At 52.5% G+C, this 24,810-nt stretch overlaps 1 protein-coding gene across 4 annotated transcripts; it reads left to right on the top strand.

Annotated features, from left to right (window-relative positions):
- The first annotated feature begins 1,835 nt into the window (after nucleotides 1-1,835).
- SYT3 (synaptotagmin 3) lies at nucleotides 1,836-21,345 on the top strand. 4 transcript variants are annotated; one of them, XM_030913830.1, is made up of 11 exons: nucleotides 1,836-1,921; nucleotides 2,563-2,700; nucleotides 4,309-4,471; nucleotides 9,306-9,831; nucleotides 11,923-12,310; nucleotides 12,828-13,046; nucleotides 16,319-16,439; nucleotides 16,617-16,788; nucleotides 16,887-17,019; nucleotides 20,309-20,377; nucleotides 20,843-21,345. In XM_030913830.1, the coding sequence occupies exons 3-10, from the start codon at nucleotides 4,324-4,326 to the stop codon at nucleotides 20,372-20,374; spliced, it is 1,773 nt and encodes a 590-aa protein (XP_030769690.1). In that variant the 5' UTR covers nucleotides 1,836-1,921; nucleotides 2,563-2,700; nucleotides 4,309-4,323; the 3' UTR covers nucleotides 20,375-20,377; nucleotides 20,843-21,345. The 4 variants fall into 4 exon arrangements, with proteins under 4 accessions (XP_030769690.1, XP_030769691.1, XP_030769692.1 ...); XM_030913831.1 differs by having other exon boundaries at nucleotides 1,871-1,921; nucleotides 3,941-4,471; XM_030913832.1 differs by lacking the exons at nucleotides 1,836-1,921; nucleotides 2,563-2,700 and having other exon boundaries at nucleotides 3,900-4,471.
- The last annotated feature ends 3,465 nt before the right edge of the window (nucleotides 21,346-24,810 follow it).

Genomic DNA, 24,810 nt, shown 5'->3' with positions numbered 1-24,810 from the left:
GCAAACCTGGGAGGCATTTCTGGGGGTGCTGTGGTAGGATAATGACTGCAAAATGCACACATAGGCAGCAGTAGGGGTAGGGTGTAACCTAATTAGAGGGAGGGCCCAGGATGCTTGCTTGAAGTTGTATTTGCAGAAGCAGCAAGCAATTTTTACTTTTAGTTACTTATTTATTTTGACATTTTTATTTCTTGCTCTAAATATTTATTTAATTATTCATATTTATTTTTATTTTTGAGACAGGGTCTCGCTTTGTCACCCAGGCTGGAGCCCAGTGGTGCAATCTTGGCTCACTGCAACCTCCACCTTCTGGGTTCAAGTGATCCTCCTGCCTCAGCCCCCCAAGTAGCTAGGACTACAGGCGTGCATCACCACACCCAGCTAATTTTTGTATTCTTTGTAGAGACAGGGTTTTGTCATGTTGCCCAGGCTGGTCTTGAACTCCTGAGCTCAAGTGATCCACCTCCCTTGGCCTCCCAAAGTGCTACAGTTACAAGAATGAGCCACCGCACCTGGCCTGTTTATTCTTGAGACAGGATCATGCTTTGTTGCCCAGGCTGGATGGAGTGCAGTGGTGCAATCACAGGTCACTGCAGTCTCAAAATCCTGGGCTCCAGCAGTCCCCCCACCTCCGCCTCCTGCGTAGGCACACACCACCACACCCACCAGTTTGGTTTTGTTTTGGTTTTTTGTTTTGTAGAGATGGAGTCTCGCTGTGTTGTCCAAGACCTCTCAAACTCCTGGTTTCAAGCGATCCTCCCACTTCGGCCTCCCAAAGTGTTGGGATTTACAGGTGTCAGCCCAGCCTTTGATTTTTACTTAGAGATTGTATTTATTTGGATGTCACTGATTGAGAGCACTGAGGGGGCCTCCGAGCCACCTCTCCAGGCTATGTAGATCTAGATCGAGCTTGTCAAACCAAGGGCCTGAGGCCCGCATACAGCCCAGGAGACTCTGAATGCGGCACAACACAAATTTGTAAACTTTCTTAAAACATTATGATTTTTTTTGTAATTTTTTTTCTTATCAGCTATTGTTAGTGTTAGTGTATTTTATGTGTAGGCCAAGACAACAATGCAGCCTAGGGAAGCCAAAAGATTGGACACCCCTGATCTAGACCTTACCCAAGGGATTTAACCTCCATGGCCTCAGTTGTCTCCTCTGTGAAATGGGAATGTCATAATTGCACCCAAGTGAAAATTAAATGAGAAAATGCTTTCAAAGCACGTAGCACTTCACCACTTATAGGAAGTGACAATTGCCATTAACTGCTATTAATATATCAGAAACTGTTACTCGCTGCTTTAAGTACCTAGTCGGTAGCAATGTTTTGTCTACACTGACTGGTTTTTCAAACTGTGGATCCCTTAGGAAATAAGTTTATGGTGTGTATTTTGCTGACGAGGAAACGGGGCCTCAGAGCAAGAGGCGCACACAGGCAGGAGTTGGCCCAGGTGGGATTCAAACCCAGGTTCCTGCTAATACCTCTATCCTGGCTCTGGCACTGTACCTTTGAGTCTCAGCTTCCGCTCCCACCACCGGCCTTCAGAGCGGCTCAGGTGGGAGGGCCTGAAGTCCTGGGTTCCTGGGAAGAGAGCCCTGGGGTCCCTGGACTTCCATCTCTGTGAGATAGCGGGACGGAGACCCTGGAGAAGCAGCACGTCACGATCCCAGATCTGTGGGTCCCCAGTGTGGAAACCCACTGGGTCTCTGCTGCCTTGGTCCCGGGAAATCTCCCTGCTTCCTTGCTGAGGCCAAGTGATTTCGGCTTTCTTGCCGCGGGTTCGGAGTGGGGAAAGGAGGGAGTGCAGGGGGAGGAGCCGCGGACCTGCGACAGTGGCGAGGGGAGGAGCCGAGCCAGCACCGCGGCGGGCGCGCGGGGCTGCGGCGGCGGCGGCGGCGGCGGCAGCGGCGGCTCCGGGTGAGTCCGCTCCTCCCCCTCCCCCTGCCAAAGCCTCAGCCCCAGCCAGATCCCGGGGGTCGGCCCCGGCGCATGGGGGCGGGGTAGATGCAGAGGCGCGTGGATCTTGGGCCGGGGAGTGGGAGCGCTGCAGCCCTCTCTGGCCACCCCGGGGGAGGGGCACGTGGCCCTGGAAGGGGGTCCCGAACACCTGGGTGTACCCCACCCGTCGCCCACCGATCTCCAGCTCGGGGAAATCGTTTCCCCATTCCGTGGCCCCTAAGGACTTAGGGCTCCGTGGCTTTTCGACGTCCTGGACATTGTTCCCCTCCCCTGAGCGTCTTGGGACCCCAGCATCTTAACCCCCCCACAACCTTAAAAAAAAAAAAAAAAAAAAAAAAAAAAATCCCATCCTCTCTGCAGCCGGGAGAGGCATTAAGGACTTCAACTCCCAGCAGCTCCTGCAGCGCCGGGTCTATGAAGCCGCAGCAGCGCGAGCGCGAGGCGTGCCGGGAATTGTAGTCTCTAAGCCCTTAACGGGAGCTGGGGGCCCTGAGGTGGGAGGGGGTGGCCCGGCTCCCAGTGGGTCGCCTGGGGTAGGGCAGCTGGCTCGAGCAGGACAAGATGTGACTCTTAAGCTGGGCTTTTTCTCTTGGCCTCAGCCCCCAGATCAGACTTCCCCTGTCATTACTTGGCGCGTGGGAACGAGTCCACAGTCCCTTGTCCGCCCTACAACCCCCATGGGCTGCCGCCCGCCGCCGCCTCGGCTGCCACCCAGGACACGGCAGAGATAAGCGCAGGTGAGTGTGACCATGCCTGTCTTAGAGTCCTGGCCTTCTGCAGCACCCCCACGACACCTGTCCATCTGTGAGCCCTGGTCTGTCTGTTCCTAATTCCCCTGCATCCCCTTCAACCCATCTTGATGCCTGGCTCCGAGCCATGTGTCACTAATTCCCCCTCTCCTCACATCCACCTCTCCTTCCTAGCCTCCTCTCATTTATGTGCTCACTGAACCTTCCCTTATGAACCCATGTCTGCCTGCCCAGCCCGCCTCTCTGCTTTTGTCTGTCTGTGATCTCTAGCCTTCATCTACTGTCCTTTATTTCCGCACCCATCCATGCTCCCATTCGACCGTTTCTCTTTCAAAGATATTTCTGCCCACACTCCTGCCTGCCCCTCTTCACCGTCTCTTGTCCCCTTGTCTCTCGAGCCCCTGTGAATTAATCACACCTCAGTTCATTCCTTGTCACTGTCCATCCCAAGTCTCAATCCTTGACTTTCCTTCTGCCTGCCTGTTCACCTCTTCATCTCTTCGGAGCCTCAGTCGGCCCTTCACATTATCTCTGTCTCCCCTCCCTGTATCTCTCCCTCCCTCAACTTGGTCCCCATCTCTGCATCTCCACCTTTCCACCCCTAGCTCCCACCGTACCTATTCACCTCCCATCTCTCTACCGGCATCCATCCTTCTCTCCCGGCCCTCCCTGCGTCTATCCCACTCTGGCCTCCTTGGTCCCTGGACCCTCCAAGTGCTTTCCTACCCTAAGTCCCTGCTCATCCTGTTCCTGCCGTCTAAAATGCCTTTCTCTGAAAGCTTTTCCCCACCCCGGCGCCACTGTCCCCCGCCTGTGGCGGGCTCCATGTCATCCTTCAAGTCTGGGAGAGCCCTCCCTGAGCGTCCCCCTCCGAGTTCCCTTGTGACACATCCTCCGGCTGTGTCCTGTGGAGTGCTTATCACAGTCAGTCTGAGAATGACAGGTTTGTGTATGTGTTTTTGTTTGCTTGTTTACTCTATGTCTCCTCTCGTTGGATTGTGACACCAGGAGGTCAGGGAACTCCAGGACCTTGTTCTCTGCTGGATTCGTAGCAACCAGCACAGCACGTAGGGTGCAGTTGGTGCTGGAGGGATGTTTGTTGAATGAATGAATGATGAATGGCTGGCACCTTGTCTGCTCATCCCTAACTCCTGTTCCTTCATCTGTGCAGCCCTAATCTTTGTTTCCTCATCTGTCCATCCCTTTATTTGTGCATTCTCATTCTTAGTCCCTTCACTGCCCTTCTCCATCTCTTCCTCCTTGTTCATTTGTCCCTGTTCTCTGTCCTCTACTCCATTCACGCCCATCTCTGTCCCCTTGACTTACCCAGTCCCTGTTACTATCTCCATCCCTAATTTCTGCCCTCTTGTCTGTCCACTCCTAATTCCTTTTCCTTGTCCATCCCTCTCTAATACCTGTCACCTTGTCCTTCTTCCTCAAATCTCCATCCCTAATCCATCTGCCCCTAATCTCTGTCCCCTTTGCCCATCCTTCCTTTGCTCGGTGTCTCCTTCCACCCTTATCTCCACACCTGCCCACCCTGCTCTCCCATTCTGTTTCCCATCTGCACCCTTGCCCCATCCCTCCCACACATAGGACCAGACGGCCACCATGTCAGGAGACTACGAGGATGACCTCTGCCGGCGGGCACTCGTCCTGGTCTCAGACCTCTGTGAGCTGGTCCGAGATGCTGACACCAACAACAGGTGCCAGGAGTTCAGTGACCGAATCCGAGGCTATCCCCGGGGTCCAGATGCAGGTCAGCATCCCTGCCTGTCTTGCCCAACCCCCTGCCTGCACTATGACCAGGCGACTCGGAGCAGAAATGCTCAGCTTTCCATCACTTGCGGGGTCAGTCCCTCGCAGAGTCTTGCCCCCATCCTGCCTGCTGCTGCCCCTCTCCCAAATCTCTGATCCAAGGAGAAGGAGCTGTATGGTCCACTTTTTGAGTTTTACCCTGTGGGCCTCCCTCTGACTACCACCACCAAATGCCCCCTTCAGATATCTCTGTGCATCTTGTGTAAATCTCAGGCTCTTGAGTCAGACTGACTTGTTTGGGTTCAAGTTCCATCTCCCTTACTTTCTTTTTTTTTTTTTTTTTTTTTTTTTTTGAGACGGAGTCTTGCTCTGCCGCCCAGGCTGGAGTGCAGTGGCCGGATCTCAGCTCACTGCAAGCTCCGCCTCCCGGGTTCATGCCATTCTCCTGTCTCAGCCTCCCGAGTAGCTGGGACTACAGGCACCCGCCTCGTCGCCTGGCTAGTTTTTTGTATTTTTTAGTAGAGACGGGGTTTCACCGTATTAGCCAGGATGGTCTCGATCTCCTGACCTCATGATCCGCCCGTCTCGGCCTCCCAAAGTGCTGGGATTACAGGCTTGAGCCACCGCGCCCGGCCCTCCCTTACTTTCTTAATAACTGCATGGCTGTAGGTAAGTGACTCTACTTCTGGACCTCAGTCTCCTCATCTGGAAAATGGGGATAATAAAAGGGATGCTTCATCGAACAGATGAAAGGCTTAAATGATGCAACACCCAGGAAGCACTTAGAACAATGCTGGGCACGCAGTGGTCATTCACTCAATGCTGGGATTCGCTTACTGGGCACCCATTGTGGTCTAGGCAGCACTTGAGGCCCTTTGCACATCTCAATGATTACTCACAGTGACCCTTTGTGGAACATATAATCCCCATTTTCAACAGAGGAAACTGAGGCTGAGAAGGGTGAAGTGACCTGTCCAAGGTCACACAGCTAGAAAGCAGCAGGGTTCTGGGAACGAGGGAACATTATGAGTGCCGTTGCCTGGATGAGGAAACGCTGACGAGAGGGGGCATGTGCTGAGTGATTACAACCACGGTTGCACCTGCTGAGCCCCAGGGCAGGGCCTGGCTCCTCACGTGCAGGATGTCCAGGTGACAGTCATGAGGGATAAGGCCGAGAGAGCAGCAGTCACTTGCCCAGAGGCTCGATGGTAGCAGAGGCAGAATTGAATCCTGCGTCGTCTAGTACAGCACTGTAGTTTGGGGGTCCTCATGACCACCGTCAGCTTCAATGATTTGCTAGAATCATTGACTCACAGAACTCAGGAAGCTGTTTTTGTTTGTCTGTTTTTGAGATAGAGTTTCACTCTTGTTGCCCAGGCTGGAGTGTAATGGTGGGATCTCGGCTCACTGCATCCTCCGCCTCCCAGATTCAACTGATTCTTCTGCCTCAGCCTCCCGAGTAGCTGGGATTACAGGTGCCTGCCACCACACCCATCTAATTTTTTTTTTTGTATTTTTGGTAGAGACAGGGTTTCATCATGTTGGCCAGGCTGGTCTCGAACTCCTGACCTCAAGTAATCCACCTGCCTCAGCCTCCCAAAGTGCTGGGATTACAGGCATAAGCCACTGTGCCTGGCCAGAAACTGTTATACTCATGGTTATGATTTATTACAGTGAAACGATACAGACTGAAGTCAGTAAGGGAAGAGGCACCCAGGGCAGAATCCAGGACAGAGCAGGTGTGAGCTTCCAGTCATCCTCTCCCAGTGGAGTGACATGGACAGTGCTTAATTTTCCCTGCAATGACGTGTGACAGCATGCACAGTCTATTACGAACCAGGGAAACTCACCTGGGCCTTGATGTGCAAGGTTTTTATTGGGGGCCAGTCCCATATACATGGCTGATTGCTGGTGTGGCTGACTTCAGTCTCCAGCTCCTCCAGAGGTTGAGCCGGAGGCCTCCAGCATACATCACAGTGTTAGCATAGACTATGCCGCATGATCCAAGGCTCCAGGTAAACAAAGACACTCTAATCAGGCAGGACATTCCCTGGACTTAGAGGTTCCCTCCCAGGAGCTGATCAAGGGCCAAACCTTTCTTTGGACAAGGTGAATCTTCTGCTGCACAACTACACCACCTCTCCACGCCCAAATAGCTCCCCAGTCTGTGCAGACAGGAATGGCGAACCTGTCAGGGTGTGTGGGATCCATGTTCTCAGTTGAACAGGGTCTGAATCAGGCTGGCAATAGGGGAAAGCATCTGTTTAATTTTTCTCCATAGTGACCCTGTTTTCTCAACTCACCCTGTGTTCAGGAGGCTGGTAAAGTCCTTGCCTCTGGTTTCTAACAGGCCTCCCAGAATGCTCAGTGAGTGTTGGTCACTTAAAAAGGAGCACTCTGGGCCGGGTGCGGTGGCTCACACCTGTAATCTCAGCACTTTGGGGGGCTGAGGTGGGTGGATCACAAGGTCAGGAGATTGAGACCATCCTGGCTAACACGGGTGAAACCCCATCTCTACTAAAAACACAAAAACAAAAAATTAGCCGGGCATGGTGGCGGGCACCTTAGTCCCAGCTACTCGGGAGGCTGAGGGAGGAGAATGGCAGGAACCCAGGGGGTGGAGCTTGCAGTGAGCCGAGATCGCACCACTGCACTCCAGCCTGGGTGACACAGCGAGACTCTGTCTCAAAAAAAAAAAAAAAAAGGAGCAGTCTGGCCAGGCATGGTGGTGCATGCCTGTAATCCCAGTACTTTGGGAAGCTGAGGTGGATGGATCTGAGGCCAGGAGTTCGAGACCAGCCTGGCCAACATAACAAAACCCCGTCTATTCCAAAAATACAAAAATTAGCCAGGCATGGTGGTGCCCACCTGTTGTCCCAGCTACTCAGGAGGCTGAGGCACAAGAAGTGCTTGAACCTCGGAAGTGGAGGCTGCAGTGAACCGAGATCACACCACCGCACTCCAGCCTGGACGACAGAGCAAGACTCTGCCTCCAAAAAAATAAAATAAATACATACATAAATAAAGCACCCTAAGAGGGAGGGGAGAAGGAAACCCAGAGTTCTGCCAGTGGCTGGTATATGTCCCTGCAGGGCCACTTCCTCTCTCTCAGAGCCTGTTTTCTTATATGTAAAATGGGATACGTCATTTCAAAGTTATATAATGTCATAAGGTTTAATGTCACACACCACTATAGATTCACTGAGCAGTACAGGACAAGAAGGCATCCCCTTCCTGCTGTGTGTCCTCTAATGTAACTGGACACAGCCGTTCCACTCAGCTGTCCTTGCTGGCAATGGCCTTCCTACCTGCTTCCCCACCATAACCCACTGTCTGTTTGGAGTAGGGATTTTCCCTTTCACTTTGCCAACACCCAGAAGTCCATTTCAAAACGAATTCCCATTCCTTGAAGGTCATTTCTGAAAAACCCCACTTCTTGTACCAATTACTGAGGAAGCCCAAAAGCTTTGGTTGTAAGAACAATTCTGTACTTGGATTTCTCTGCAAGGCATATCAGCACATATGTGGCATTCAGATTGTGTTAGCTATGGTGTTGATGGTGTTGGACACACATGGTGGCAGCAATAGGATTTATTATTCTAATAAAAATTCACATTTGAACTACCATTTATTGGGAAGCATTGAGGTGTGACAGCATCATGGTGAAGACCATGGGCTTTGAAGCCAGGCTTCCGAGGCTTAAATCCTGACTCTACCACCTACCAGCTATGAACTTTGAGCAGATGATTACAGTTACACTAATCTCAGTTTTCTTTTGTGGAAAACAGGGATAAATATGTTGCTAACCTCATGTAGTGCCTGGCAGGCTTAAATAACCTGACCCCTATAAAGTACTGAGATATCTGGTATGTAATCATCCCTCAAGATATGTTTGTTATTATCTTCCACATGTGATTTACCTTCTGCATTCCTTCAGACTACTATAAGAGAGAAGAACTGATTTTTCCTACTTGGGAAATGGGAAGTGTAAGGTTCAGAGTGGTTAAGATACGTTCCCAAGGCCACACAGCAAGCGTGATTTAAACCCTGACCTGCCTAACTGTGTCATGAAACTCTATCTCAAAAACAAACAAACAGACAAACAAAAACAGTTTCCTGAGTTCTGTGAGTCAATGATTCTAGCAAATCAGTGCAGGACCTTGGTGCTACCTCACATGTTGTGTTCTCTTATAGAGAGGCAGCAAAGTCTAGTGATTAAGAGAATAAAATCTGGAGACAGACTGCTGGATTCAAATCTCAGATCTGTCATTTGTTACTTGTAAAACTTTAAACAAATCACTGAATCTCTCTGTGTCTCAGTTTCCTCATCTTTAAAATGATTATGTAGAAATACTGGGCTGGGTACAGTGGCCACATCTGTAATCACAGCACTTTGGGAGGCCGAGGTGGGAAGATTGCTTGAGGCCAGGAGTTCGAGACCAGCCTGGGCAACATAGCAAGACCTCATCTCTACAAAAAAAATTTAAAAGTTAGCCAGGTGTGATAGCAAGTACCTGTAGTCCCAGCCTCTTGGGAGGCTGAGGTGAGAGGATTGCTTGAGCCCAGGAGTTCGAGGCTGCAGTGAGCTATGATCATGCCACTGCACTCCAGCCTGAGTAACAGAGATTCCATCTCTTAAAAAAAAAAAAAAAAATACAATACTTACCTTGTAGAGTTGTAGAACATATATTAAGTAATACGTGCAAAGTGCCTGGCACTTGCGATTGCATGGACGATTGCATGGCAAATATGAAGGGTTAACTCTTCGGGGACAGCAGAGGGAGGAGGTACTGTGACCCCATCCTGACCCCTACCTCTGTCCTCATTCTCTCCAGACATCTCCGTGAGCCTGCTGTCGGTCATCGTGACTTTCTGTGGCATTGTCCTTCTGGGTGTCTCTCTCTTCGTGTCCTGGAAGTTGTGCTGGGTGCCCTGGCGAGACAAGGGAGGCTCGGCAGTAGGTGGTGGCCCCCTGCGCAAAGACCTGGGCCCTGGTGTCGGGCTGGCAGGCCTGGTAGGCGGCGGCGGGCACCACCTGGGTGCTGGCCTGGGTGGCCATCCTCTGCTGGGCGGCCCACACCACCATGCCCACACCACCCACCATCCACCCTTTGCTGAGCTGCTGGAGCCAGGCAGCCTGGGGGGTTCTGACACCCCTGAGCCCTCCTACTTGGACATGGACTCGTATCCAGAGGCTGCAGCAGCTGCAGTGGCCGCTGGTGTCAAACCGAGCCAAACATCCCCTGAGCTGCCCTCCGAGGGGGGAGCAGGCTCTGGGTTGCTCCTGCTGCCCCCCAGTGGTGGGGGCTTGCCCAGTGCCCAGTCACATCAGCAGGTCACAAGCCTGGCACCCACCACCAGGTGAGAGAGGATACTGGGCTGGGGGTCCACTCTGAACTTCTGCTCCTCCTCTGTGTCTCTTTCCCATCTATGGTTCTTATGAGTTCGGGATTTGGAGGGGAATCGGGGTATTGACTCTTGGATCTTAGGGAAAGAGGAGGGTGGGGCCCTAGACTCCTGGGTCTGAGGGAGGTTGGAGCTATGGGGTCTAGACCCCTTGGACCCGAAGGAGTAGGGGACTGGGGGCCTGAATTCTTCGGTCCAGAGGGAAGAGACTGGGGACAGGACTTCAGGACAGGAAAGTAGAGGAGAATGAGGTTGGATCCCCAAGTCCCTGTGGCACAAGGCAATTCACTCCCTTTCACTCTAAGCCAGGACTGGTAGTGGGACCTGGAGTTCCGTCATTCATTATTCCTCAATATACCTGTCAATGTATATTGAGCACTAACATAAACTAGGCCTGAGCGGGGTGTTAGGAAAACACCGGACTCTGCCCTCCTGTTCCTCACAGTGCAGGGGAGGCGGCCCCCAGACTGGCTGTCCTGGTGTAGCTGGGCTGGTGAGGCAGGAAAGCGGCTCAGGGGACCACAGCTGGGAGAAGGCTGGAAGCTTCCTGGAGGTGGAGGTGTCTCAGCTGAGACCAGCAGGCTGAGGGAGAGTTAGTCAGGCAAAGAGGCAGGGCTGTGACCTGGGCATTCCAGGTGAAGGGAGCGGCCCAGGCAAAGACAAGAGGAGAACGAGATCATAGTGCATTGTGGGGACAGCCCACACCAAGGGGACAGCCAGGGCACCATGCCTTAGTCACCAAGGCATGAGAATAAGTTTGAAAAAAAGAAAACTTCAGGCCGGGCACGGTGGCTCATGCCTGTAATCCCAGCACTTGGGGAGGCCAAGGTGGCTAGATCACTTGAGGTCAGGAGTTTGACACCAGCCTGGCCAATATGGTGAAACCCCGTCTCTACTAAAAATACAAAAAATAATAATAGCTGGGCGTGGTGGTATGTGTCTGGAATCCCAGCTACTCAGGAGGCTGAGACAGGAGAATCTCTTGAACCCGGGAGCCAAGATTGCACACTCTACTCCAGCCTGGGCGGCAGAGCGAGACTCCATCTCAAAAAAAAAAAAAAAAAGAAAAGAAAAGAAAAAAAGAAAACTTGAGAGATGTGGCTACGCACACCAGACCACACGGGGCTTTGAGTGCCAGGCTGAGGCTCTGGGACTTTGTCCTGAGGGCACTGAAGAGCCATGGGAGGGCTGTGAGCAGGGGAGGGGCAGAGTCAGCTCTGGGTGTAGAAGGAACCCTGTGGGGCCACATGGGGTGGGCTGGAGGGGGACACTGGAGGCTGAGAGTTCAGGAGAGCACAAGGCCTGACTGTGACCAGGACAGTGGGCATAGAGAGGAGAGACGGCTGGGGAGATTAAGAGAAGGGCAGAAGAGGGTTCAAGGAAGGTCTGTGTTATGTGGGGCGTCGGGGGTCCATGGAGAAGCATCCTTGGTCACCAGCTTGAGGTCCAAAGGAGGTTACTGAAAGCTGGTGCATTCACAGGTATGGGCTGGAGCTAGCTTTGAAATGGGGAGAATGAGACTGGGTGCGGTGGCTCATGCCTGTAATCCCAGCACTTTGGGAGGCCGAGGCAGGCGGATCATCTGAGGTCAGGAGTTTGAGACCAGCCTGACCAACATGGTGGAACTCCGTCTCTGCTAAAAATATAAAAATTAGCCAGGTATGGTGGCACACACCTGTACTCCCAGTTACTCTGGAGGCTGAGGCAGGAGAACTGCTTGAACCTGGGAGGCAGAGATTGCAGTGAGCTGAGATCATGCCTTTGCACTCCAGCCTGGGCGAGAAGAGCAAAACTCTGTCTCAAAAAAGAAGGAAAGAAGGAAAGAAAGAAGAAAGGGAGGGAGGGAGGGAATGCCCCCAGATATCAATGGGGAAACTGAGGCTCAGAGAGCCCAGTGGCTCCCTCAAGCTCACACAGTGATCAAAGGAGGGGACTTGTGGCCACCTGGCTGGGGGACAGAGGGAAAGGCAGGAAGGAATCTCTCAGGTCTCTGCATGCAAAGATCAGAGTCACTGACCTCACCTTGGTCTCCCCCACCCCCTACAGGTACCCAGCCCTGCCCCGACCCCTCACCCAGCAGACTCTGACCTCCCAGCCGGACCCCAACAGTGAGGAGCGGCCACCCGCCCTGCCCTTACCCCTGCCTGGCGGCGAGGAAAAAGCCAAACTCATTGGGCAGATTAAGCCCGAGCTGTACCAGGGGACTGGCCCTGGTGGCCGGCGGGGCGGGGGCGCCCCAGGCTCCGGAGAAGCAGGCACAGGGGCACCCTGTGGCCGCATCAGCTTCGCCCTGCGGTACCTCTATGGCTCAGACCAGCTGGTGGTGAGGATCCTGCAGGCCCTGGACCTCCCTGCCAAGGACTCCAACGGCTTCTCAGATCCCTACGTCAAGATCTACCTGCTGCCTGACCGCAAGAAAAAATTTCAGACCAAGGTCCGGAGCAGCAGGCTGGACACTGGGGTCCCACAGAGAGGGAGCTAGGAGTCTGGACTCCTGGGTCTGAGGGAGGAGGGGCTGGGGTCTGGACTCCTGGGTCTGAGGGAGGAGGGGCTGGGGTCTGGACTACTGGGTCTGAGGGAGGAGGGGCTGGGGTCCTGGACTCCTGGGTCTGAGGAAGCAGCAGCTGGGGGCCTGGACTCCTGGGTCTGAGGGAGGAGGGGCTGGGCCTGGACTCCTGGGTCTGAGGGAGGAGGTACTGGGCCTGGACTCCTGGGTCTGAGGGAGGAGGGGCTGGGCCTGGACTCCTGGGTCTGAGGGAGGAGGTGCTGGGCCTGGACTCCTGGGTCTGAGGGAGGAGGGGCTGGGCCTGGACTCCTGGGTCTGAGGGAGGAGGGGCTGGGCCTGGACTCCTGGGTCTGAGGGAGGAGGGGCTGGGGTCCTGGACTCCTGGATCCTGTGGAGGAGGGGCTCATGGGCACGGTGTCTGTCTCCTGTCACCCACCACCACCAGGTGCACAGGAAGACCCTGAACCCCGTCTTCAATGAGACGTTTCAATTCTCGGTGCCCCTGGCCGAGCTGGCCCAACGCAAACTGCACTTCAGCGTCTATGACTTTGACCGCTTCTCGCGGCACGACCTCATCGGCCAGGTGGTGCTGGACAACCTCCTGGAGCTGGCCGAGCAGCCCCCTGACCGCCCGCTCTGGAGGGACATCGTGGAGGGCGGCTCGGTCAGTGGCCCCCTCCCCTGACCTTCCCCTTTCCAGGGCCCTGAGCGCCCCCAGGTTGCAAGTCCCCTGCCTTCAGACTTCATAACTTCCTCACTTCTTGTCCCTGCATTTTTCTGTTAAAATGTATCACACTGGGGAAGATTGCAAACTTACAGGCAAGAATAGAGAATGGGCTGGGCGTCATGGCTCGTGCCTATAATCCCAGCACTTTGGGAGGCTGAGGCGGGCAGATCACTTGAGGTTGGGAGTTCAAGAGCAGCCTGGCCAACATGGAGAGCCCCATCTCTACTAAAAATACAAAAATTAGCCAGGCGTGTTGGCACATGCCTGTAATCCCAGACACTCGGGAGGGAGAATCGCTTGAACCCAGGAAGTGGAGGTTGCTGTGAGCAGAGATCATGCCATTGCACTCTAGCCTGGGCAACAAGAGTGAAACTCTGTCTCAAAAACAAAACAAAACAAAAAACAACAGAGAATGATACGATAGACACCCTTCCTCTCCTCGACGTCGCCGAATATTAGCATCAGGCCTGGATCCCATTTTCCAGCCTCCCACCCCCTTCGCCATCGGATGCCTTCCTGCCTCAACCCCATGACTTCTCCCCTCTCACCCCAGACTTCTGACCTTCCAACTTCCTGACTTTGCAAGTTCTGGACTTCTAGAAGCCCCAGTCCCTCTCTAATCTCTGAACTTCTGAATTTTCCCAACCCCTGACATGGGAACTCTTTCATATTCTGACCCTCTGTTTTTTCATGGTCCCTGCCCAAATCCTGATAGCCTGATCCCCCAGGCCTCCACCATCCTGGGATCCCCAATATCCAGACACGCCCCAATTCTCCCAGCATCCAGATGACAGGGCCCAATGGCCTCTTCCTTATTCCTTATGACCCCTGCCCTCTGACACCTCGTTGTCCCTGTACCTCCAATCCCTCCCCAGCCCCACTCTTAGTTTCTTGTTGTGTGTGTGTCCTGAGCTCTTCTGCCTCAACGAATCTCAGCTCCTCAACTCTACACCGCCCCCACTCCAATCTGACCTGTGGATTCTACAACATTCCAGTTCTCTGCCAATCTGGGGTAACTGTGTGTGTGTTATGGGGAGCGTGGCCTTCATATCAGGAGACGACTAGATCTCCTCAAGGTCCTTTCCTTCTCTGAGCCTCAGTTTCCCCATCTGTCCAATGACAGATGTCCAGTTGAGCTGGGTGCCTATAGCTCTTCCTGTAGGCTTCTTCATGGTGCTCCCCCCAGTCTTCCTGCTTGGCCCCCCAAGCCCAGCCTTTGGGATTGAAGTGCCCAGTTCCAAGGTCCCTGTTCCCAGGGCCCCGTGGGTTCCAGCAGCTCCTACTCCCAGTCATCAGCCGTGACAGCCCCATGCCAGGGCCTTCTCTCTGTATCCATGGTGGCCTCATTCTTGTGCTCACCCTTCTCATTTTCTCTCTCCATCATCATCACTTGAAGTTTTCCTCACTCATTCCACTGATTCGTATATTTTCTCTCTCTCTCTCTCTCTCTCTCTCTCTCTCTCTCTCTCTCAAGACAGAGTCTCCCTCTGTCACCCAGGCTGGAGTACAGTGGTGCAATCTTAGCTCACTGCAACCTCCACCTCCTGGGTTCAAGTGATTCTCCTGCATCAGCCTCCCAAGTAGCTGGGATTACAGGCATGCACCACCACACCCAGCTAATTTTTGTATTTTTAGTAGAAACAGGGTTTTGCCATGTTGGCCAGCCTGGTCTCCAACTCCTGAGCTCATTATCCGCCCACCTCAGCCTCCCAAAGTGCTGGGATTACAGGCATCAGCCACCGCACCCAGCCTTCATTCATTTCTTCAACCACTGTTTTTTCAGGAGCAGGGCCTGGGGACCCCAGACAGCCCTCGGCAGCTCCAGGTCTAGGTGGCTGGGCCTTGTGTCAGGGACTAGGGTTATGGGGAGGCACAGGAGGAGCTCTGCAGGGCTGCAGGGGAGCTGGGAGCTTGTGGAACGAGGGGAGGCTCAAAGGCCAAGGAGGAGATAGAGGGAAGAATGTTCTGGCAGAGGGGCAGCCTGGACAGAGGCCCTGATGGGAGTGAGTGGGGAGTCCAGGGCCCTGGGCTGGCGCAGTTGGGAGGCTGCAGGGCTGGGCCGGGTTGGTCAAAGCTCCCAGCTAGCTCCAGCATGGCTCCAGCCTGTGTGTCAGGGTTGGGGGTGGTCCTGGAAACTTCGGTGGAGGTTGATGAATCTGCCCTCTCTCAGGCTGGTTTGTATGTGTGTCTCTGCTTGGTCTTTGTCCCACTCTGTCTGAGTCAGTCTCTCTCTTTCTCTTTCTCTTTCAGTGCAGGGACGAGGGTGTCTAAGTCTAGGTTTCTCTCTCACTCTGGTCTCTGTCCCTCCACTTTAATTCTAGGTACCTATCACTGTCTCTGGGTCTTTATACACCCCAACCCACTGTCTCTGTCCCTCTCTCTCTGGACCTCTGTCTCTCTCTGGGTCTTTCTCTCTATATATATGTCTCTCTTTCTCTCTCTAGGTCTCTGTACTCCCTCTCTCTAGGTCTCTATCTCTCTGTCTCTGGGTCTCTGTCCCCCTCTCTCTGGGTCTCTGTCTGTCTGCCTCTGGGCCTCTGTCCCTCTGACTTTATTTATTAATTTTTTTTTTTTGAGACGGAGTCTGGCTGTGTTGCCCAGGCTGGAGTGCAGTGGCCGGATCTCAGCTCACTGCAAACTCCGCCTCCCAGGTTCACGCCATTCTCCTGCCTCAGCCTCCCGAGTAGCTGGGACTACAGGCGCCCGCCACCTCGCCCGGCTAGTGTTTTTGTATTTTTTAGTAGAGACGGGGTTTCACCGTGTTAGCCAGGATGGTCTCGATCTCCTGACCTCGTGATCTGCCCGTCTCGGCCTCCCAAAGTGCTGGGATTACAGGCTTGAGCCACCGCGCCCGGCCCCTTCTGACTTTAGAACTTTGCCTGTGGGTCTATCTTTCCAGCTGCATCCCTCAGTGTTTTGGCTTCTGTCTCAGTCTATTTCTCTCTGTGTTTTCTCTCTCTCTCACCTCTCTCTCTCCCCTCACTCATGCTTCTTCCAGTCTTCCCTACAGAACAAATAGGCTTTGACGGTCATGGGCAGCTGTGGCCAGGGAGTTACTGGGTCTTGGCCCAGAGTCAGATTGTTAAGTGGATGGGAAGCCTGAGCCTGGATGTCAGGGTGGAGAGCGGAGGCTCCAAAGGGAGAGAAAATCAGGGAGAGTTGAAGAGGGACTGAGGCAAGATATCACTGACCTTTTTCCCCAACTGCAGGAAAAGGCAGATCTTGGGGAGCTCAACTTCTCACTCTGCTACCTCCCCACGGCCGGGCGCCTCACCGTGACCATCATCAAAGCCTCTAACCTCAAAGCGATGGACCTCACTGGCTTCTCAGGTGAGGATCCTGGGTCTGAGGGAGGAGGGGCCGGGGGCCTGGATTCCTGGGTCTGAGGGAGGAGGACCTGGCGTCTGGACTCCTGGGCCTGAGGGAGGAGGGGCTGGGGGTCTGGGGTCTTGGACCCCTAGGTCTGAGGGAGGGAATCTCTGCTCCTTGCTTCATTGCTGTTCCCAGACCCCTACGTGAAGGCCTCTCTGATCAGCGAGGGGCGGCGTCTGAAGAAGCGGAAAACCTCCATCAAGAAGAACACGCTGAACCCCACCTATAATGAGGCGCTGGTGTTCGACGTGGCCCCCGAGAGCGTGGAGAACGTGGGGCTCAGCATCGCCGTGGTGGACTACGACTGGTGAGGGGCGCGGCCCGGGCGGGGTCAGGCAGGAGGGCTGGGGTGGGGACAGGCCCTCCTACCGCCCTCCTCTGGTCTTTACCGAACCCACCCCCCAGCATCGGGCACAACGAGGTGATCGGCGTCTGCCGCGTGGGCCCCGACGCTGCCGACCCACACGGCCGCGAGCACTGGGCGGAGATGCTGGCCAACCCCCGCAAGCCCGTGGAGCACTGGCATCAGCTAGTGGAGGTGAGTGGGGTCCCACACCGACCCCTGACAAGCACCCGTGCGCCCTCGGCCCCTTCATCCATGCAATGAACGCCCTGCATGTTTATAAGCCGCATACCAGGCATCCTCTGTTTCAATCCCTGCTGTGCCAACTTCAGCCGTGTGGCTTAGAGCCAGTTACCCAAGCGCTCCGTACCTCAGTTTACCCACTAGGAAATGGGACTGTTGATAGCATCTTCGGTTAGGATAGAGGTGAGATGTGCTGAGTTAAACGTTCTGTAAGTGGTCGCTGCTGTTGTTACCCATGAGGCTAAGTTGAAAATAGAGGGGACCGGGTGCAGTGGCTCACGCCTGTAATCCCAGCACTTTGGGAGGCCGAGGCGGGCGGATCCCCTGAGGTCAGGAGTTCGAGACCAGCCTGACCAACATGGAGAAACCCCTGTCTCTACTAAAAATACAAAATTAGCTGGGTGTGGTGGCACGTGCCTGTAATCCCAGCTACTTGGGAGGCTAAGGCAGGAAAATCACTTGAACCTGGGAGGTAGGTGGAGGTTGTGGTGAGCCGAGATGGCACCATTGCACTCCAGCCTGGGCAACAAGAGTGAAACTCTATCTCAACAATAACAACAAAAAAAAAAAGAAGAAGAAGACGACGACAAAAGAAAGAGAGAAAAAGAAGGAAGGAGGGAAGGAAGGAAGGAAGGAAGGAAGGAAGGAAGGAAGGAAGGAAGGAAGGAAGGAAGGAGGGAAGGAAGGGGGGGGCGGGAGGGAAGGAAGTGAAAGATGAGGAAATTGAGGAGTGTTCTTTGGTTAATTTCTTTCTTCCGGTCAGTTCTTTCTTCTTCTTTCTTTCTTCTTTCTCCTTCATTCCTTCCTTCATTAATCTTCCTTCCTTCCCCTTCGCTTCCCTTCTTCTTTTACCGCCAACCTCTACCCTTCCTCAAACCTCCATAATCACTCCCTACCCATCATCACTCCCTACCAAGACAAGCACCGCGACGAATCCCTCCCCCACTCTCCCCGCCCTCATCCATCCACTACCACCCGATCTGAACCTGTTTTTTCTCGTTTTTGGTGGGTTTTTATGTTTTGGGTTTGTGTTGTGTTAAGAGCAGGCTGTGAAAATTACTTGGTCATAGCATACTGAGTGGACATTTTTTTTTTTAATGGGGCCAGGTGAGGTGACTCACACCTGTAATCCCAGCACTTTGGGAGGCTGAAGTGGGAGGATCACTTGACTCCAGGAGTTCGAGGCCAGCCTGGCCAACATGGCGAAACCCTGTCTCTACTAAAAATACAAAAAGCAGCTGGGTGTGGTGGCGGGCGCCCGTAATCCCAGCTACTTGGGAGGCTGAGGCAGGAGAATCGCTTGAACCCAGGAAGTGGAGGTTGCAGTGAGCCAAGATCGTGCCATTGCACTCCAGCCTGGGCGACAGAGCAAGACTCGGTCAAAAAAAAAAAAAAAAAAAAAAAGTCATTTAAGATCATCACTTGATCAGGAGAAATAATCAAACATGGCCATTCTCTCAGTAGAAAACAAGAAGAGCAAACAAGTAGATTTAGAAAAGTGTTATTGATAGATTTGCCTCCATTAAAAGCCAAGAAAGTCAAATTATTCAAATTTCGTCTAGGGTATATATGAAAGATTTAAATGTAAAATAACGTTGTGAATTTCAACACATTTACTCTTCATTTTTCAGTATTTTTCAGCTAGTTTAGCATTCCGGGAAAAATAAATTTAGAAAAAATATATAAAAACTTGGGCAGAGCATAGTGGCTCATACCTGTAATCCCAGCACAGGCCTTGGGAGGCCAAGGCGGGTGGATCACTTGAGCCTGGGAGTTTGAGACTAACCTGGGCAACATGAGAGAGCCTGTCTCTACAAAAATAATTTAGGAATTAGCTAGGCATGGTGGTGCGTACTTGTAGTCCCAGCTACTCAGGAGGCTGAGGCAGGAGGATCCCTTGAGCCCAGGAGTTCGTTACTGCAGTGAGCTATGATCTCACCACCACACTCCAGCCTGGGCAATGGAGCAAGAACCCCTCTCCTTAAACAAAAAAAACAAGTATATAGGGGCACATACATTTCCTCTGGAATAGCAGTCTAATGTGGCATGAGACTGGCCCTTTTTAAAAATTTGATATTTTGTTCATCATGGATTTGTTTTACATTAATTTTGATTTTTAAAAAAGATTGCATTATTATTATTATTATTATTATTATTATTATTATTATTATTGAGACAGAGTCTCACTCTGTCACCCAGCCTGGAGTGCAGTGCTGCAATCTTGGCTCACTGCAACCTTCCCCTCCCTGAGTTCAAGTGATTCTTCTGCCTCAGTCTACCAAGTAGCTGGGATTACAGGCGTGTGCCACCTCACCCTGCTAAATTTTTATTTTATTTTATTTTATTTTATTTTATTTTATTTTATTTTATTTATTTATTTATTTATTTTGTAGAGACAGGGTTTCACCATGTTGGCCAGGCTGGTCTCAAACTTCCAAGTGATCCACCCAACTCGGACCCCCAAAGTGCTGGGATTATAGGCGTGAACCACTGCACCTGGCCAATATTGCATTAAATATTATTTATCTTGATTGCTGCATTTGGGGCACACATTTACATTTAGTACCGGGTGAAACTTTCACCACATCACCAGATTGAGTCCGGCTCTGCTGTGGGGTTTTTTCCGGTGATGATGAGGGACCGAGCAGCTGGGCACAGAGCTCAGATTTGAGATTGGAAAAGACGAGGACTCTACTAAGGTGGATAGGATGGCGACTACTCCCTCCTTCTGTCATTCACTCATTCATCCATTCATTAATTCATCCCACAAACCTTCTGAGGAGTTTCTGGTGAGCCACCGCCCATGTTGGGCAACGCTGGCGGCACAGAGTCTGGGCCCAGTCCTGACGCTGCCCATGAATTTCAGCCCCTCGTGCTCTCTATGGCCTCAGAAGATCCTTCTACACCCAGAGCTTCTCCTCCCCTTCCTTGCTCACAGCCCTCCCGTGGCTCCCCAGTGGCCCCAGGACAGAGCCTCAGCCCCTCTGATGCCATGCAGGACCTGCCGCACTCATCCCTACAGACTCATCTCTCCTCGCATTTGCAGAGACTCCTCTTTTTTGTGCCTCCATTTCTCCATCTGTAGAATGGAATCGTAATACCATCTGTCCATCATTTCAGGGCCAAGTGAGAAAGCGCATCCTAAATAATGAAACAGGATTGACGTCTTCTCCTGTTGATGATTAGCATCTGTTTCAAATCTCTGTCCCTCACTCCTGAACCTCTGGACTTTCTCCTTTAGGAAAAGACTTTGACCAGCTTCACAAAAGGCAGCAAAGGACTATCAGAGAAAGAGAACTCTGAGTGAGGGGTAAGGAGCCTGGCCACAGGGAATGGGCTGGGGGTGGAGATGCCTGAGTCTGAGGGAGGAAGGGCTGGGGGCCTGGACTTCTGAGTCTGAGGGAGGAGGGTCTGGGGGCCTGGAATCCTGGGTCTGAGGGAGGAAAGGGCTGGGGGTGGAGATGCCTGAGTCTGAGGGAGGAAGGGCTGGGGGCCTGGACTCCTGAGTCTGAGGGAGGAGGGTCTGGGGGCCTGGACTCCTGGGTCTGAGGGAGGAGGGGCTGGGGGCCTGGACTCCTGGGTCTGAGGGAGGAGGGGCTGGGGGCCTGGACTCTTGGGTCAGAGGGAGGAGGGGCTGGGGGCCTGGACTCCTGGGACAGAGGGAGGAGAGGCTGGGCCTGGGACTCCTGGGTCTCTGGGTGGTGATGGAGCTGCAGGAGGTCGTGACGCAGTTCTCTGCCATTGCTGACCCTTCCTCTCCTGCTCCATCGTGCAGGTCTGGCCTAGGCCCGGGATCGGACCAGGCTCCCTCAGGACCCCATCCTTTCCTGCCCGGACCGTGAATTCATCTCCTTGAAGCCATAACGTCTGAGCTGCTGGTGCAGGGCAGCCCTGGCCCTAGGCTTCCTACCCCTGGAAGCGAAAGGATGGGAGGAGGCCAGCCCAGCTCCTTCTTTCAGGGTGGGGGGCATTCAGCCTCCACTGTGTCTGTCTTTTCTTCCCTGGGGCTCCCCCTTGAGGCGAGGGGCCATGCATGTCTGGGGGACCCCTGCCCCCCAAAACCCTCTGTCTGTCTCTGTCACTTTGCTGTTCGTCCAAGACTTGGTGTCCCGACCCTTGTTCTTGCTGTGAATGTCAATGAGCCGATCCTCTCTGTCCTTTCAGACACACACACACCTGTGTCCACCCCTTCTGTTCGCCACACCCCGCGTCTGGCCGGTCCCCCCACTGCTGCTGCTATCAACGCCAGAATAAACACACTCCGTGGGTCTCACTCCACCTGGGCCTCCTGTCCTCTCTGAGACTAGGAAGCTGGATTGGAACATGCTGGCCCTGCAACAGACAAATTTGTGTTTCTCTCTATGACTGGGCAACTTAATGATCTCGCTGAGCCTCAGTTTATAAAAATGGTGTTAGCCAGGATCATTGTGAGTATAGAACACAAAATTCAACCCAAAACCATAAACAGAATTGAAAGACCTCTGTCCATGGAAAGCCTATGAACACAGAGGGACTTCAGGCATGGTTAGATCCAGGTGTTCAAGGGACTTTTTCACTTCTGCTTTCCTCGTTTCTTTTTGGAGTTTCACTCTTGTTCCCCAGGCTGGAGTGCAGTGGTGTGATCTGGGCTCACTGCAACCTCCTGGTTTCAAGCGATTCTCTTGTCTCAGCCTCCTGAGTAGCGGGGATTACAGCCGTTTGCTACCATACCTGGCTAAGTTTTTGTATTTTTAGTAGAGACGGGGTTTCACCCCATTGGCCAGGCTGGACTCAAACTCCTGACCTCCTGTGATCTGCCCGCCTTGGCCTGCCAAAGTGCTGGGATTACAGGTGTGAGCCACCGCACCTGGCTGTTGACTTCTCTCTCAGGTAGGTGTTTGCAGTGGCAATGAGATGGCCACTTGGAGCTCTAGGTGTATAATGCTGTATCTGTTATGATACCTTTGGCTGCAAAACAAACAAACAAACAAACAAAAACTTCTCCACCGAAAGAGCTTAAGTGAAAAGATTTTTTTCCATGTTTGCAAATCAGATTTTTCAAAGACAGTCCCAGGGTTGGTTCGGCTGCTCAACAACATTAGGCTCTGGTTGGCATCTCTGAGATTGGTGTTCATTCCTCTCCTGAGTACAAACTGTCTATAGCAGCATGGTGTTCTCATACACTGGCATCTAAAGCAGGCAGTGTAGACACGGGCCTCCCCTTCTGTGTTCCCCTTTTTTCCTCCACAGAATAATTCTCCTTATTTCTCTCTTGCCAGAACCCGGCTGTGTGGCTACCCCGAGTTGCAGAGCGGTCTGGCTAGTGAACATCTGTCATTTCCAGTCCCCATGGTGGGGTGCGGACTTTGCCTAGAGGAAGTATGGGGAGGGGAACTATAGTTGGGTAGGAAATTAACAGGATCTGCTGCCATTGCAAGAAATTAACAAGACTTGTTGTAATTGCCTTCAGAGCAGATCACTTCAGAGGAAACAATGTGAGAATCAGCTGTCTCTCAGCTGCTGTGTCATTCAGGAACAGGATTCTGATTGGTCCAGCTCAGACCTTGGAGACACCCCGGGCCAATCATTGGGTCCGGTTTGGGCAGACTCTTGGGCCCGCCTCCTGCGTTTGCTGACTCCTCCTCCTCCTCCCCTGACCATCTTGCCGGGGATTGGTCCAAAGCCCTTCAGGACCTCATCCCTTTTTGCTGGAGCGATGAATTCATCTCCTGGAAGCCAGTAGGCCTGCACTGTGGCCTGGGCAGAGGCATTGGTGAGGTTGCTTCCTTCTGAGGCTCTGATGGAGAATCTGTTTCCCACCTCCCACCTACCTCCTGGTGGCTGCTGGCGATCCTTGGCCTTCCTTGGTTCATGGAGGCATCGCTCCAGTCTCTGCTTCTGTCTTTGCATTGCCTCTTCCCCTGTGTGTCTCTGTGTCTCAAATCTCCCTCTGCCTTTCCCCTATAAGGACACCTGTCACTGGATGTAAGAAACCACTCCAAATCCAGGATGATGCCATTTGGAGATCCTTAATTACATCCCAGAGACCTTTCCTCTAAATAAGGTCACACTCACAGGTTCCAGGGCACGGGACATGGGTATATCTTTTGGGCGCCACCTTTCAACCCACTGTAACCGCCTTGAAAAACAGTTGATCAGTTTCTTATAAAATTAATACAAACTTACCATATGACTCAGCAATCCTGTTCCTAAGTATTTACCCGTGAGAAATAAAAACATGTTCACACAAGTATTCACAACGGTTTTATTCATAATAGTCCCGATCTGGAAAAGCAGAAATGACATGACTGTTCCTCAGTGGGAGGGTGGATGATCAAACTGTGGTATGCCCACAGGATGGAATACGACTCGGCCATAACACAAACCACCTGCCAACAGGCATAGCACCATGGATAAATCTCAAAAACATGATGTCACGTGATATAAGCCAGACACAAGGGTACATACTGTAGGATTCCAGTTACGTGAAATTGTAGAAAGAAAACACTAATATGGGCCGGGCATCGTGGCTCATGCCTGTAATCCTAGCACTTTGGGAGGTTGAGGCAGGCGGATTACTTGAGATCAGGAGTTCAAAACCAGCCTGGCATCTGTAATCCCAGCCACTTGGAAGGCTGAGGTAGGAGAATCGCTTGAACCCAGGAGACGGAGGTTTCAGTGAGCCGAGATCACACCACTGCACTCCATCCTGGGCAACAGAGTGAGACTCCGTCTCAAAAAGAAAGAAAGAGAAAGAAAGAGGCCAGGCATGGTGGTTCATGCCTGTAATCCCAGCACTTTGGGAGGCTGAGGCAGGTGGATCATGAGGTCAGGAGTTCAAGACCAGCCTCCAACATGGTGAAACCCCATCTCTACTAAAAATACAAACATTAGCCGGTTGTGTTAGCGAGCGCTTGTAATCCCAGCTACTCTGGAGGCTGAGGCAGGAGAATAGCTTGAACCTGGGAGGCGGAGGTTGCAGTGAGCTGACATCATGCCACTGAACTCCAGCCTGGGTGACAAAGCAAAAGAAAAAAAAAGAAAAAAAGGAAAGAAAAGAAAAGGGGGGAGGGGAGGGGAAGGGGAAGGGGAAGGGGAAGGGAAGGGGCTAATATGTAAGGGCAGAAAGTGGATTAGTGGTTGACTAGAGGCAGTGGCAGTGGTTATGGAGAGATTGATTACTAGTGGACACAGGGAATATTTCCGGATGATGGAAGTGATCACACAATTGAATGCATTTGTCAAAATTCTTTGCACCTAAAATTGGTTCATTTAAATTCTTGTACATTGTTGCAAAATACACATAACACAAACTTTACCATCTTAGCCAAATTTTTTTTTTTTTTTTTTTTTTTTGCGACGGAGTCTCACTGTGATGCCAGGCTGGAGTGCACTGGTGTGATCTTGGCTCACTGCAACCTCCGCTTCCCAGATTCAAGCAATTCTCCTGCCTCAGCCTCCAGAGTAGCTGAGATTACAGGCATGAGTCACCTCCCCAGGACTTAGCCAATTTTAAGTGTACAGTTGCATTGTTGTGCAATCATCACCCCTACTCATTTCCACTCTTTCCTCTTGTAGAATTGAAACTTTGTTCCAATTAAGCAACTACCACTCCCTTCTCTTCCCAACCCCTGGGAAGCACGTTCCACTGTCTGGGAAATTCCCTATGAATTTGACTACTCGAGGTACCTTGTGTAGGTGGAATCATACAGCATCTGTCTTTTCATGACAGGATTGTTTCACCTAGCATAAATGTCCTCAGGC

The sequence above is a fragment of the Rhinopithecus roxellana genome, chromosome 12, assembly GCF_007565055.1.
Source record: "Rhinopithecus roxellana isolate Shanxi Qingling chromosome 12, ASM756505v1, whole genome shotgun sequence".
Lineage (NCBI taxonomy): Eukaryota > Metazoa > Chordata > Mammalia > Primates > Cercopithecidae > Rhinopithecus > Rhinopithecus roxellana.
This window is presented reverse-complemented; position numbering and strand designations above follow the sequence as displayed.